Consider the following 15,161-nt stretch of genomic DNA (forward strand, 5'->3'; position numbering starts at 1 on the left):
CACATATCGGGGGGGGGGGGGGAAACTTTAGGGGGTCGAAGGCATCTGGCACATCTGTGATCATTCGTTGACATTTTTGGTAAATGTTGTAGTTGAAGACGCTGAGATATCATGGGATACTTCTCCTCAGCAACCGCCGGGTATTTACTGACGTAGAACAAAACGTTCAAATCTCTTACGCTCGGGTAAACCGCTAACCTTATTTCAGGCTTCTAACTAAAAAAAAAAAACATTCGAGAAAGCCATTAACTTGGAGACGAGGAAGTGCTTAAACTGATTTCAGGGTTTGGGGACTCATTCCTGCAGCACTCTATAAAGCCTTTTGAGTTAGGAGCGAGGGAGTCAGGTGAGGAGAGGTACCTCTGACTCAGAGACCTCGGTGGGCTTCTCCGTGAGCGTGGTGCTCTCCGTGAGCACGGCTCCGTTATAGTTGTTACAGATGTCCTCGTCGGAGTAGTGAAGACCACCCGGACTCGGCCTGGGAGGAGACCTGGACGCACAAACACAGTAACAATGACTCAATGGATCAAATAACTTAAATGAATCCATTAATCGTGAGTGAGTGAGTGCACACCTGGTGCCGTTCTTTTTCAGGTAGGAGTTCTTGGTGTTGAGCGTCCGACTGTTGAGCTCCAAAGCGGTGAAACCTCCGTTGTCCAGGGTTACCGACTCCTCCGCTGTGGACGCGTGCTTCCCTGGAGGAGAACGAAAAAAAAGGGTGGAAACGGTTCAGGCGAATGCGGAAGTCACGTCTCTCGACGTGCACAGTTTTGACGTCAAGGGATACCTTCTTAATTTATTCACCGATAAAAAGAAACCAAATGGAGCAATAAAGAAAACAACGTCACGTTTTTTGAATTGGGAGGAATGGGATGCTGTTTTTGGAACACGACAACGGTCTCCGGATGATTTACGGTCGTTATGAAAAGTACTGCGCGGACCTTCTCCATCCGAAAAGTGGCCCCGACGTAACTTCCGTTATCATTTGACGCTCTACGAATGAAATTGAAGTGAATTGACACCCATCGATCCTTGTCTGTGTCGCTGTACCCGTCCTGCCTGCACTCTCTCTCCTCCTACAGCTCCTCCCTCGCGCCAATGCCCCAGAGGTGCCCTTGAGTTGCCACGGAAACCTTGGCAACTCGAGATTAACAAAATGTCCTGTTGTGTAACCCACGCTTGTTTGTATTACAGACGTTGGCGCACACACACACACACACACACACACACACACACACACACACACACACACACACACACACACACACACACACAGTAGTAAAAGCTCACAACTGAGAACATCACAGGGCGCCCGAGGGGAGAAGAAACTCGCATGAAAACAGTAAAACCTGAAAACAGTCACACATGAAGAGCTGAAGCTCAAGAGGAGCAACCGGTCAACACATCAGACAAACTGACACCTTTTTTTTTTGTCATAATGAGGAGCGAGCTTGTCCTTCAGTCCATAAGCATCCCTGAGTAAGACTCCGGCTCCTCCAGCTCCAGGCTGCTGCGCTCCCTGACCCTGTGGAGGTGGTGCGGGCTAGAATATAATAGAGCAGTCCAGATCTGAGCCTCTTTTCCCTTGTGGGGTCTCTCAATAGACGGGTGGATCGGATCTGAACAGCGGCGAAATGAGAACATGCAGCATTTGTATTTTTTTTACGAGACGTAATCCAGTAAGTTGCTGATAAATGGATCGTATATAAGTCTTGCAAATTCAACTGCTACGGCCATAAAACAGTTAGACGACACTTTGAATTGGCCAATCCGGTCTGCCGGAGGCGAGCTCACTCTACACACACACACACACACACACACACACACACACACACAGGAAGCATGTCACAGCTGTTCAGAATCACAGAAAAAGGAGTACATGGTAATAAAGCAGGGGTAGATGTGGTGAGTGTCGTTGAGGAGAGGAACATGCATGTTTTTTTTGCCAAAAGTAACATCTTGAATATCACCACTTTATGACGTATGACATTAGAGCCACGAACCTGTGCCACAGGCCTTGTACTTGCTGCTGTGTCCATGCAGCAGCAGCGTGAAGACCACCACCAGGATGAGGATGAGTCCCACCAGAGCCATGACCAGCAGGAACCACCACTCCTCGTAGAAGGGGCGCTCCGACAGCGCTGAAGACAGGTAGGGAGGGGTGGGGGGGGGGAGACACATGAGGGAGATATCAACTCTACTTTTGCTTTAGCATGAATTAAAGTCATGGTTCGTCTCTTCCTCTTCCCCCGTGCCATAAAACTCATCCTGCTGACTCTTCAAACAATCTGATAAAAAAACCAATTAAGTTGATTGAAGTTTCTTCAGATCAGTTCATGAGGTAAGAGAGAGGGAGCTGTATACATGTCTGGATTGAAGACGTGTCATTCATTATTGTGCCACAGAGACACGTTCAGGCCCTTGTAAGCACAGCTGTAGTTCCGCGCTCTGCCTCCGGGTGGCAGTGGACACAAACACACATCACAGTTGCTTCCTCATGCGTTTCCAACTGGCTCGAAATTCAGTCCAACCCCAATTAAGCAAGTTGGATCACCCTGGACATGTTCATTAGCCTGAGCTCCACCAGTGTGTGTGTGAGTGTGTGTGTGAGTGTGTGTTTACCAGCGAGAGCAGCAGAGGGTGTGCTCGGCTGTCCGTAACCATAGCGATTAACAGCGATGACTCTGAACTCGTAGCTGATCCCAGACCTCAGGCGCTCCAGTGGGACGGAAACAGACCTGCTGCTGGGGGGGAGGAGTCTGATGAAGGAATCCCACACTCCTTCATCTGCAGAGCGAGGGGGAGCCAGAGAGAGAGAGGGAGGGAGGGAGAGAAAGAGATGGGGGGGTGAGAGAGGAAGAGAGAGAGAGGGGGGTCAAAGAGGGAGAGAGATAAAAAAGAGAGTTGGGGGTAAAGGGAGACAGAAAGAGGGTGAAAGGGGGAGAGGCAGAGTGGGAGAAAGAGATGAAGGAAGGGAGAGAGGGAGGGAGAGAGGGGGGTGAGAGAGGAAGAGAGAGTGGGGAAAAGTGAGGGAGGCAGAGAGAGAGAGGAAGACAGAGAGGGAGAGAGAGGGTGAAAATGGGAGAGGCAGAGTGGGAGAAAGAGACAAAGGAAGAGAGAGAGGGAGAGAGAGGGAGGGAAAGAGAGGGGTTGAGAGAGGGAGAGAAAAAGAGAGAAAGAGGGAAAGGGGGGGTGAGAGAGGAAGAGAGAGTGGGGGAAAGCGAGGGAGGCAGAGAGAGAGAGAGGAAGACAGAGAGGGAGAGAGAGGGTGAAAAGGGGAGAGGCAGAGTGGAAGAAAGAGACGGAGGGAGAGAGAGAATGTCAGATTGTGAATACAGACAATTATATTGTCAGTCCCATTCAAAATGATGATGATGACGATCCTTGTTATTACTAATAATAAAATGGGCATTACGTTATTATCTGTGGTATCACCAGAGTCTCTCTCTCTCTCTCTCTCGCCCCTTTCTGTATTTTATACCTCTGGCGATAGTTATGAGAAAATTGCCGCCGACTTGATTTGCACAGCAGGTCTAAATGAATGTGGAGGAAGTGGCGCTAAGTGAGCTCGCCCTCCCTCTTAATCAGTGAGAATAATTGGCGCGTGCGACGGCGGTTGAGCCCGGAGGTGTGGCTTTCGCTCACCCGACGGCCGCGCCTCCATGACGTAGCCGGTGATCGGCGACGCCCCCATTTCTCCTTCTGACCAGTGGACAGCGAGCGCGGCGGACGTCTTGGTGATGGACATTTCCACCGGAGACCCAGGGGAGCCTGCGGGGGTCAGAGACACACACACACACACACACACACACACACACACACACACACACAGACGTTTTATGAACGCGTCTCCTTGTTTCCATAATCACTAGTTAGTTTGCCGTTAGTGTATAAATGTATCAAAACTAAAGACTAAAGTTATTAGAGTTATGCTCCAGAGTGCACGGATCACATCCGTTGGAGGTTCTGAGTATCTCTGGGTCGTGTGCTGCTGGTCGGCCCACCTTGAACTGGCTGAGCGCTGATGTTGGCCTGTATCGGCGGTCCGTAGCTGACGGTCAGCGCCTGGGCGCTGAAGGCGTACGTCGCTCCTTTGACGAGGTCTCGAACCTTCAGCCATCTCTGCCAGCTGCCCCGCACATCCACTGTCACCACTTTGCTGACTCCTGCTCTCACGACCAAAAGGAAAACGTCAGTGTCCTCCTCTACGTGTGCATCTGTGTGTGTGCGTGTGCACAAAGCAAGTGTGTGCTGTACCTTGCACGGGAGCGGTGGGCTGGTAGACGACCCGGTAGCCCTCCAGCTGTCCGTTAGGCGTGAGCGGAGCTCCCCAGGACACGTTGAGGCTTCCTCCCGTCACCTCGGTGAAGGACAGGTAGCTGGGCTTGCTGGGAGCTGCGGGACACGGACGGAGGACGGCGAATGAGATAAAAAGGAACCTCTTAAGAACCTGATCATTTGGTATTCGGCGAGCCGGACTGTCGCCCTACCGGACTGCAGGGTGCGGGCCCCGCGGGGGTCACTGGGCGGGCCGTCTCCAGCCGTGTTGAAGGCGGTCAGGGTGACCAGGTGAGGCGTGTAGCTGGTCAGGTTGGTGAGGTGCACGCGGGTGTCCGGGACGAAGATCACCTTGACCTTCTCACTCTGGTTCTGCTGGTCCCTCTCCCAGTAGTGGATCTGCAACACAGCGAGAACACCGTTGATAACACGTCTTCCCCCTCCTCCCGTCCTCTCCTCTTCCCCACGTTTAAAGTTCAGACTTTGTGTTATTAAAGGTATATTGATGAATATTGTTTGGCTCGCGCTCGGTTAAGTTTCATCTGAGAAATGTCTACAATAAAAACAGGTATTCTAGAAATGATGTATGTGACTTTTAAATATTCTCTGTCGTCTCATACTTTTAATGAAACAGGTTGTTGTATAATGACCAAAAGAAGCAATAAACGGCCTATATGAATGCATATCCGGGGCTTCTGTCCATCCGGGGAGAGGGATCCTCCTCTGTTGCTCTCCTGAAGGTTTCTTCCCTTTTTTCCCTGTGAAAGGTTATTTTTGGGGAGTTTTTCCTGATTCGATGTGAGGTCAAAGGTCAGGGATGTCGTATGTGTACAGATTGTAAAGCCCTCTGAGGATGATTTGTAATTTGTGATATTGGGCTATACAAAATAAACTGAATTGAATTGAATTGAATTGAAATATCCAGTAACAGAATGTGTTTGATGCTTTTAAAAAACAGCCTGCATCCTGCTCATATCCACTTTAATGTTCTTTAGAGCGTGCACTTAAATGTGTGTTTTTACAAATCCCTGCATGTTGTTTTAACATTCTCATATTTTAAATGTCGTACACAACAGCTGAGAGCCCGCCCCAGAGGCTTGGCGGTGGAAGTGCCTTGAGATGCACACGAGCAGCCGGGTGACCGAGGTGTCTGAGCCTCATGCATTAGAGATGAGGCCTCAAAGTATCCGGGATGCCCCAGAGAGCCTCTAAGGTGAGCCAACAGCCACAGCGGCTGCGACGGACGCTTATTCTCGTTCAAGGTCAACGTATCAACGTTTTTTTTCGCTACAGTCGTAGTCCCGTTTTTTTTTTTTTTTACGACGGCAGAAAAAAACAAAAGAAAAGCATCAACAACCACGTCTTCAGGTGGAGTGCGGAGGTGCGCCGCAGTCTGGAGGACAGGTGGCGGTGGGTTTCGTCTTTTAATATCCTTTTGGGGCTCTTTGCAGGCACCAATATGACGGCTGACGCTCGGTAAATGGGTCCCAGTGATGTTCTGGGCACGTCCGCCTTCTCAATTGGGATCCGTTTGTGATGCTGATTCCCAGGAACTTAAAACTGATCAGGTGACCCATCTCGGCTCCGTTGATGGTGAACTTATTTTGAGCTTTAATGCTTTTAATTAGTGAGAGACACGCTGACACTATTGATTGTTCACTCGTGCTCATTCCTGATTTGTTTTTGCTATTTCTAATTAATTTGTAAACAAATGTGCTTCTTCATTATTATTATTTTTTTACTTGTCTGGTCTCCTATGTTAGTTGCAGCCTTTGGGCTGAAATAAAGTAACCGCGAGTAATAACTAAACACGTTTATGTGCTTAAATGAACATGTATCAGGGCAGCGTTTGTGCTCGATTTGAACGTGTTCAACCACAATCAGCCACCCGGGTCCCCAATTATACCGTACACATGTTGGCTCAGCAACATTCAAACTGTAATCAGATCATTTGAAACTGTTGTTTTTGTAATTACACACGGACTGGACATTTGGTGAACTGGGAGTTCGTTGTATTATCAGTTTTTTGCAACATGAATCATCTCCGTGCAGTTTGCTCTACAAAAGCAAACACAAAAAGCCAAGAGCTACTTTCTGTTAAGGGGTCTATTTTGTTATTATTCTTAACAGAAGGCACTACAAAGCACCAGAAGCTATATTTACACCGTCTAAACTTGGAAGGAGCAGCTTATGAGTAGCACTTGAGGGCAGCATTATGCCGTCTCTGTCCTGCCACGAGCTCTTACAATAATGAGATACTGAATAACTCATCCATATACTCAATTTAAAATAAAAACGTATTACTTTCTGCATGAAAAGGGTACTTTCCTTTTAGGCAACATTTCTTGTGATACTTCATTTTAATGGTTTAGTAGAGAGTCCAGAACCTTTTATAATCCCCTCTACTGTTGTGGAGGTGGGGGGGGGGGGTATTCTGGTATTTGGTAGGAGTGTGAGACCACGAGGATTAGTCCAAAAAGCCTGTTTGACGCTGTGCAGAATGAATATGATTGTGGTATGACTCGACGAGATCAGGAAACCTAAAATGGATTATCAAACCTCCTCAGAGTCCTGATGTCCTCTGCAAAGGAGGAAACGCTCAAGTGTGCTTTAAAAAAAGAAAGAAAGAAGCTTTTCACTAAAAAAAAATACACTCGCAAATGAAGTTTACCTGCAGCCCTCCCTGGTCCGTGCCGTTTTAACACACAAGTCAGAACCCACAAATTCATTAAACATTCGTTCTTTGCTCCGTTCCTCTCGTCTTAATCTCGTTAACCCCCCTCTGCCTCGCCGCGAACGGCCGTCTCTGGTAGTTTCAGCGTATTCCCTTCGCTCCTCTCCTCTAATCAGGATTCTGCAGGGATCACTCGCTCATCTCTTTTCTTCACTCTGCAAATATTACATTCCCAGTCTTTTCCTTCTCCATTCCCCCCCCCCCCCTCCTCTTCTCCAGCAGAAATCAATGTGTCTAAAAGCAGGACAGATAACCTTGTGTTTGAAGTACTAAGAGCGAGGGGGGGGGGGGTGACAGGAGAGTTGAGGGGGAGAGATAGGCCCGAGGAGTGATATTGAAACCATTAAAGGATATTCAGATCCTTCCTCTAACTTAGCAACTCCCTGTTTATCTATCCCACGGACACTCATAGCTAAACTCCTTTGTGTGGTCTTTTTATGTCCTGTGTGTGTGTGTGTGTGTGTGTGTGTGTGTGTGTGTGTGTGTGTGTGTGTGTGTCTGCCACAAGGAAATCTTTGTCACCTTGTATCCTTGGATGAGTCCATTCTGGGTCTCGAGAGGGGGGGTGTCCCAGGTTACTTCCAGGATGGAGGGAGACACAGCTGACACTCTGATAGACTGAGGGGCCACCGAGGGAGCTGCAGGAGGAAAGGTGTTTGGTTAGACAGCTACGGTGTGTGTGTGTGTGTGTGTGTGTGTGTGTGTGTGTGTGTGTGTGTGTGTGCGTGCGTGTGCAGCTGTATGTAAGAGTGGGAAGTATGGAAGATATGTTTTACCCTTCCAATTAGAATGGGCCTAAGGCAGCACCGTGTTACTCCACTGTATGTTACATATGCATGAACACTCAGTGTGCACCTGAGGCAAGAGAAAGGACCATATCACCCCATTTCATCATCCCCCCCCCCAGCCCTTTTCCGCCTCCCCCTGCTTATCCTCAACTCTCGCTCATCTGCATGTGATGCACACACACACACACACACACACTACACACACCCGTTGAATAGCAATGCAATGTTGGTCTGATGGAGGGAGCGTGAGATTGTGAGGGAATTGCAAAAAAAGTGGGGGTGTTACCAGCTTAACCTGCAAATCTGTTCACTTGCACAGTTGTTTGTGTGTGTGTGTGTGTGTGTGCGTGTGTGTGTGTGTGTGTGTCTGTAAGTGTGTGAGAGAATATATTTGAACTGCTGTCTGTGTAATGGATCCATGGGTTGACTCTCCGGTGAAAGTTAAAGAGGGGTTGGGCCATTACTAAAAAAAGATGCTCTTGACGACATTCAGTTGTGTGTACACACACACACACACACACACACACACACACACACACACACACACAAAGCTGCGTGTGCTATAGGTAAACTCATGGCAGCTACTGAGTAAACTCCGTCTGCTGATTCCTACCTTATAACATGGTTGGAAGCACACGCAGTGGACCTTGGGATGGGATGTAATCTGTTAAACTGCTATTCCTAAGGTCAAAAATGTGCTTTTTCTTATGCTTAAAAGAATGTAAGCGAGTTAAATTAAAAGAAGAAGAAGGATCTATATATCCGACTGTAACTGATGTAAGAAGAGCACCGATCTAAAGAATCGCCTGCAGACCGAAATGTTACGTTTTGTACCCTGAAATGCAACGTTCTGACAACGACAAAGGACGAGAGGAGACGCTTGACATTCAACAGTAAAACTGCTATTCTGTCATTCTGTAAGCGGGTCATGAAAACAAAATGTCATATATTGTAACGGCGGCCAGTGGAACCGCTTCCTCCCGTTTCCGCCTTACCGGCTTCTCCAACCGACACCTCCACTGGCGAGGAGGGCGGGCTCTCTCCGACGATGTTGTAGCTGGTCATGACAATCTGGTAGCGTTTGAACTTCTTCAGCTCTGCAGAGAAAATGAAAAAAGTACTCACATTCACGCACGCAGGGCGAAAGACGTTGGATATTGTTATCGCTTGTAAAAACATAAATTCTTAAATGACTCACGCGTCAACTCAAACTCGGTCAGCGAGGCGCTGCTCACCGTCTTGAACGTGCTCTTGGCTTTTGGAGGAGCGAGAGACAGATGGAAGGACACTATAAGTATCAATAAGTGGATCGAGTTCAACAATAAGCGGTGCAATTATAACGCCATTTCAAACGCCACCTTATCATACTTAAGATAGACGGTCTATTAAGCTCAATGCTGTTTTTTTAATGTCCGACATATATTTAAGGTGCTCCCTCTGACTGCAAGAATCAATAGATAAGAAAAGATACATCATTATCACTTTAAACTCGGGCTGCGTATTGGAAAGAATCTTGATCAAGTTTTTATATGTTGTCCTGTATTACAATACTGTAAGAAAGCAATTCTTCAATAACAACAGTGGGATCTGTATTTGCATTTATTTTAGTCCCCGTAACAGCCAATATATAAAATAAACATTTGCGTATATCAGTAAATGAATAAGATATAAGTGCTTGCAGGATTCTAATAAACAAATTAAGTAAACAGCCCCCGACTGTAAACTGCTTATGTGCTGCACAAGAAAGGTCTGACAGGCATAGCAACAGTAACTAAGTGGGAGCGGGGCTTAATGAGCAGTTAACATTAGTTTCAGTCTGACTCACTTGTAACGAGGGCACTCGTGGTGTTGTTCTTGGTTGCCTGGACCTCCGCTTCAGCTAAAGTGGAGGTGTTTACCGAGAGCTCTCTGTAATACAGCCGGTACCCGGTCAACACCCCATTGATACCGTCGTCATCGGGCCGCTGGAGAAAAAAAAAAAACAATGCAAACAAAGCACGCACAGAGTGAACGCATTAGCTCTCCATTCCTCAAACGGAAAGACTCATTTCCTTTCGCTTGGTGGAGCGAGTGTGACTGACGGGAAGCTGGCGGAGCAGCATTTTTTTTTGGGGGGATCGGATTGGACCGGCTGTAACCCGGACAGACGGAGTGACGCTTCAGTGGGTTCGGCGCTCTTGTAAAAGGATGATGAAATGGCTGGTGACTTTGTGTCTCATTGCCTCCATATGCTTTGACATGAGGCTAGAAGGAGGGAGAGAGAGGACACTTCCAAACCCAAGAGGGAAGAGTATCCAGGGTGTGTTTTTGCACACAAAACACGTACACACACTCTCATTCTCCAAATAGGTGATTCACCTGCAATCAAAGTTGTGTTTTGCAGGTTTGTGCGTCTTTACTGTGTGCACATACCTTCCACTGCACCAGGACGGAGGTAGTGGTGGTTGGTTTCACCGCGAGGATCACTGGGGGCTCGTCAGGCACTAGAAAGAACGCGTGAGAAAGGAAAGCTATTATGAACTTCTATTCATGCTATTACACTCTATCACGTTGTCCTCTCTACATATGTCCTTGTCTTCCCCCCTTCCTTCATTCCCAGTGTTCCCAGTCTCTCACCATCCTGTAGAGTTGTAACCGCCTCCGTCTCTTTGCCGATGACACTGTCTCCTACATCGTTGGTGGCCAGCATCCGAAACTTGTATGACGTAAAGGGCTTCAGCCTGCAGACACAAACACACAGATATATATATATACTGTATATACACGTGTGCATTCATTCACGTTATTGGTTTCAGCCGTCGTCCTCTCTTTCTTTTCCTTTGACTAATAGTGATACTTCCATTTCATTTCAAATAATTATATTAGACAGAATTCAGGCCTAAATTGATGAATTGGTTAATTTAAATTGAACGCTGCAGGGCTTTTATGCTCCATGATCCTCAGGTAAGATTCAAAATATGTTCTCAATTGGACTTTATTACTAAACCAATAAGGCGTGCATTGCATTTGTGATTCAGCCGATACAACCACAGCGTTACAGTTACACTCATACAAACTGTAGGAAATGGACCACTGGACTTGCCACGTGCTTTATTGTTTCACAGTACAAGTTTGAATGTGTTTTAATCAGTTAATTTTAAATAGCACTAAATTATGAGAGACAAGTTAGATTTTCTTGGTACAGTAAAGTAGTACAGTGAGAGTGACTTTGAGATGTTTACTGATTAAAGAGGGAGATTAGTTCATAGAGCAGGTCATTTATGACAATATAATTACAGCAAAGTACCGCTTTTTCACTGTAAACAAACAGACTTTTGGTTTTCACTCAAGGTTTTTCACCAAAAGCGCATCGAGCATCCGTACGACCATAACACCTCAAAAAAAAAAAGGTCCACTGGGTATCTCTCACACTTTGGGAATATCTTTTCTCCAACACCGTCTTCTCACACAGACACATTTTTGCTCTTTCGGCGAGTGGCCTTTGAAGAGCAGACATGGTCTTCAATAATAATCATCTTTTACACCTGTCCTAATTGTCTCCGCCATATCACCACAACATCCCATCTGCATTTCTCCTCTGTGCAAGGTGAACGCATTATTAATAAGCACAGAATAACAATTTGCATCAGTCATTTTGAGAACACTTAACTCTAGAGCCACTTACAATCAGCCGAAGGAACAGGCGACCCATTGTTAGGCACCAGCCGAACACGTCTGCGGCGCCTCGTAGCATGCTAATAGCTTAAATGTACCCTCGGCTGCACACCGTGGGAAATTGATTACATTTTTTTTTAAAAAGGACAGTTGGTGGCAAAACACTCATTTCTATTAGTCTAACCTAATTATCAACGAGAGCTAACGGAAGCAATTTCATAATTTAGGTAACAAGAAGCATCCGCTCACACATCTACGGGCAGACTTTACGCGGTGCCGACCAAGACTACAGAGGACCGGTTCCACGTTCAGCAGGCGACGGGAGAACGGATCAAATGGCCTCTCGTATAATAATGAGCAGCCGGGCCCAATAGGCGACAACCAAAAAGGCCCTTTGGGGTTGTGGGGATCCTGGTAATAAGACTTCAAAGGCAACGCGCTCAATGAGGGGCGGGGCACCAACACTGGGACAACGTTAAGGACAGTGTTTGAAAGTGTGTGTGTGTGTGTGTACTGTACTGTGTGTGTCCATGTTTGCATCAGTCCGGGGCACTTGGATGTTTTGGTTCCAAAGATGTCTCGGTGGAAAACAACAATTACGGGCAGATAACGAGTAAGTGTGCGCGCGGAGATGTAAGTTAAATTAGAGCATTCAGTGGTAGAATGAGCTCGAATAAAAATGGCACCAAAACAACAACAACAACAGCAGCAGCAGCAGCGGCAGCACCAGGGAAGACGCATGCGCGAAGCCTCGTCGGCTCTCGGGGGAAGTTGGGAGCAGCCATCGAGTCTGACCAACCATCACCTGCTGCCTTAATGACTGCCTCGCCAGAGGATGGAGGGATGAAGAGATAAAGGGGTAGGGGAAGGAAGACACGCAGCCTTCTTCCAGGGGATGAAAAAACATAACAACAACATGCCTTGTGGTTTTCTGAAAACATTAGCCGTTGATGGATGGATGATGATGAAAACCAGAGGGATGAATGACGGATGAAACACACACACTTGAAAGCATAAAGGCCGAATGTGCGATGAGGCGACAGAGATCAGAACCTCTTATTGCCAAGTGTGTCTGCAGAGGCGTCTCTGCAAACACACTTAATAAAAGGTTCTTGTGGTACTTTGTGCACTAGATAAATGAAACTTCTCAATCTGAGTATTTACAGCATCCCCCTCTCTCTCTCTCTCTCTCTCTCTGTGTGTGTGTGTGTGTGTGTGTGTGTGTCCACCCTTCTTCTCTCCAAGGATGCATAAACATCACACGATTTCTTTATCGACTGCTTAAAGTAATTCAAATCCACCGCGTCATGCTATACACAATCTCAATAGCAGGGCTCTTAAGGGAAAGCAACAAAAAAAACCAGTAATGTGGAATTTTTATTCTTGTTTTCTCCAAAGATGCTCAGGATCACGTGTGTGTGTGTGTGTGTGTGTGCGTGTAGCTACTTAATGGACGTGTTTTTTAATGTGTAACTTGTAACCCATAAAGTACGAGAGGCTTCATGGAAGTAGCACTGGGTTATTATTGCTAACATAAGCAGGTTACTGGGAGCACTGGTTAATCCAGTCCTCTTTCCAGGGAGGATGTAGCGTGTGTGACAAACTCTAATATGTTTATGAAGAATGATTTAAAAGACATCCAGTCAATTGCTATAATTTATCATCTCTTACGTGCAGAGACATTATGACACATTGATCACCAGGTAAATATAATTATTAAAACTACCAACCAGCAGTGACTGATGACTTACATTTTGAGGATAATGTAACTTACATTATTCAGAGTTTCGGGCCATTTATATACATATTGTATATCTGAATGCGCTACCATGTGACACTTCCACAACAATAACAGCCTCTTCAAAATACTCTTGTCCATACAATTACATTTGAACATTAATACAATACAACATTAATATATAATAATAATAATAACAATATGTATATAGGACAACACAAAAGGGATTTTCCATGCAACCGTTTTCCAGGATGTGTGGGAATCATGATTTTTGCTTGTGTGTTTACATTTTTTTAAAACAACCTTCCAAACTCTGTATATACGGAGTATACAAAGCTTGACGGGTATGCGACTGCACGTGCGTACCTGTCAACGGTCCAGGTGGTCACGTTATGCGGGATGTCAGCCGTGTGTGTGTTCCAGTCCCCGCCGGGCAGCTCTTTGGCCTGCAGAGTGAAGTACCTCAGCGGCGAGGAACCCGAGCCCCCCGTCACCCAGTGGAGGCGGAGATGGCGAGATTCAACGCCGTCCTGAGGAGCGGACAACTTCCTGGGCGGCTCGGGGCGCTCTGTGGACGTGGCAGAGGAACGGAAAAGAGCCAAAATAAAGAGGCGTCGGCGAAAAGGAGCAGAGGGAAACAACTAATTAAAATGTCTAGATCAATTTCATTGTAAACATTTGTTCATACATAAAATACAGACTCATTTAGGGGTTGCTATTTTGTGACATCTGTAGTGTGTATTTCTGTTCCTTCAGGGACAGGGAGACTTCGTGAAGAGCTTTATGGAAACCAATGAAAGGACAAGTCAAGACACGGCTGGATGCGGATAACAGAAAATAAATAAAAGCTGATTTATCTTGACTTATCTCTCAATGGAGATTCAAGTGTGTAGTGGATGTTTTGACCCTGATAAAAACAAGCCAGCTACAGCTTCAATGCTCTTATTTTAACTCTAGTACTGATATCATACTTGTGTGTGTGTGTGTGTGTGTGTTGGGGGACAGACGAGGCAGTGAGAGGACAGGCTAAAGAAGGCTCAGCTTCTCCACTAGTGGCGCATATTAAATGAGCAAATTCCATCAACACGACAGTTACTTAAAGGTTCTCTATTCGATATTCAGAGCTTTAATAAAGGTCCAGTGGATGTACTGCCAACCTGAGCTTTGCACTGTGGCGGTTACAGCTGGAAAACGCCGGTTTCCCCCCCCCCCTCAGGTGAGCACTGTTATCTGCTCGACCGTCACCATGTTGACAGGCAGTAATTATGCTCTCCGTTACGTTATGAGCACCTTTAAACAGCCTTTTTTTTTTCCACCCATGCTTCGCCGTCGTTTGCGCAAGCCACCGGGAGAATGAGTGCGAAAGGCCCTTTAGGAGCCTGTAAATGTGCCTGTTCAGAAGCATCTGCATTCCACACGTGTCTCCACTCCTTCATTCTTTCTTCCCTTTTGTCCATTGTCGCCCGGGCAAATTGAGCTTATCACGGGCCGAGAAGATAAGAGGCGAAATACCTTGGGAGGCCCCGCCGATATTTACACCACAGACGCGTCGGTGCGACGGTCCGCCGACGCGGACGCGTGTTGAAAATGAAACGAGACGTCTCGCTCCGGCGGCATCAGAGAAACAATTCCTCAACAGATGCCGGAGTTTGTTTGCGTTTGTCGGGTTGTCTTCGCTATTCAATTAGAAGATAAAATACGACCCCGGGAGTCAGAATCTTTGTGCAATGTTGGCGGGATCTGTGTGATTACACACACATACACACACACACTCACACACACACACACACACACACACACACACACACACACACACTCATGGCACACAAACAAAAAACACATGGTTGGGGGGCATAACTGTTTAATTTCATGGGCGTCAGATTATCGATTCGGTCTGGAAATTAAAGCATTATCGATTCTCTCTGAGGTTTAATTAATCTGCACTTATACTCTCAAACACACACACACA

The 15,161-nt window shown here is 46.6% G+C and overlaps 1 protein-coding gene across 1 annotated transcript in view; it reads right to left on the reverse strand.

Moving 5' to 3' along the window:
• Positions 1–15,161, reverse strand: part of LOC117732724 (protein sidekick-1-like) — a 189,253-nt gene that overhangs the window by 870 nt on the left and 173,222 nt on the right. The window contains exons 20-34 of the mRNA XM_034535888.1: positions 13,559–13,760; positions 10,417–10,520; positions 10,213–10,283; positions 9,626–9,764; positions 8,999–9,055; positions 8,796–8,897; positions 7,535–7,650; positions 4,491–4,677; positions 4,258–4,395; positions 4,005–4,166; positions 3,646–3,771; positions 2,623–2,787; positions 2,004–2,141; positions 575–695; positions 361–490 (exon numbers count right to left, since the gene is read on the reverse strand). Coding sequence (XP_034391779.1) covers positions 361–490; positions 575–695; positions 2,004–2,141; positions 2,623–2,787; positions 3,646–3,771; positions 4,005–4,166; positions 4,258–4,395; positions 4,491–4,677; positions 7,535–7,650; positions 8,796–8,897; positions 8,999–9,055; positions 9,626–9,764; positions 10,213–10,283; positions 10,417–10,520; positions 13,559–13,760 — 1,958 coding nt within the window. The remainder of the gene's footprint in view (positions 1–360; positions 491–574; positions 696–2,003; positions 2,142–2,622; positions 2,788–3,645; positions 3,772–4,004; positions 4,167–4,257; positions 4,396–4,490; positions 4,678–7,534; positions 7,651–8,795; positions 8,898–8,998; positions 9,056–9,625; positions 9,765–10,212; positions 10,284–10,416; positions 10,521–13,558; positions 13,761–15,161) is intronic.

This window comes from Cyclopterus lumpus, chromosome 1, assembly GCF_009769545.1.
Source record: "Cyclopterus lumpus isolate fCycLum1 chromosome 1, fCycLum1.pri, whole genome shotgun sequence".
NCBI lineage: Eukaryota > Metazoa > Chordata > Actinopteri > Perciformes > Cyclopteridae > Cyclopterus > Cyclopterus lumpus.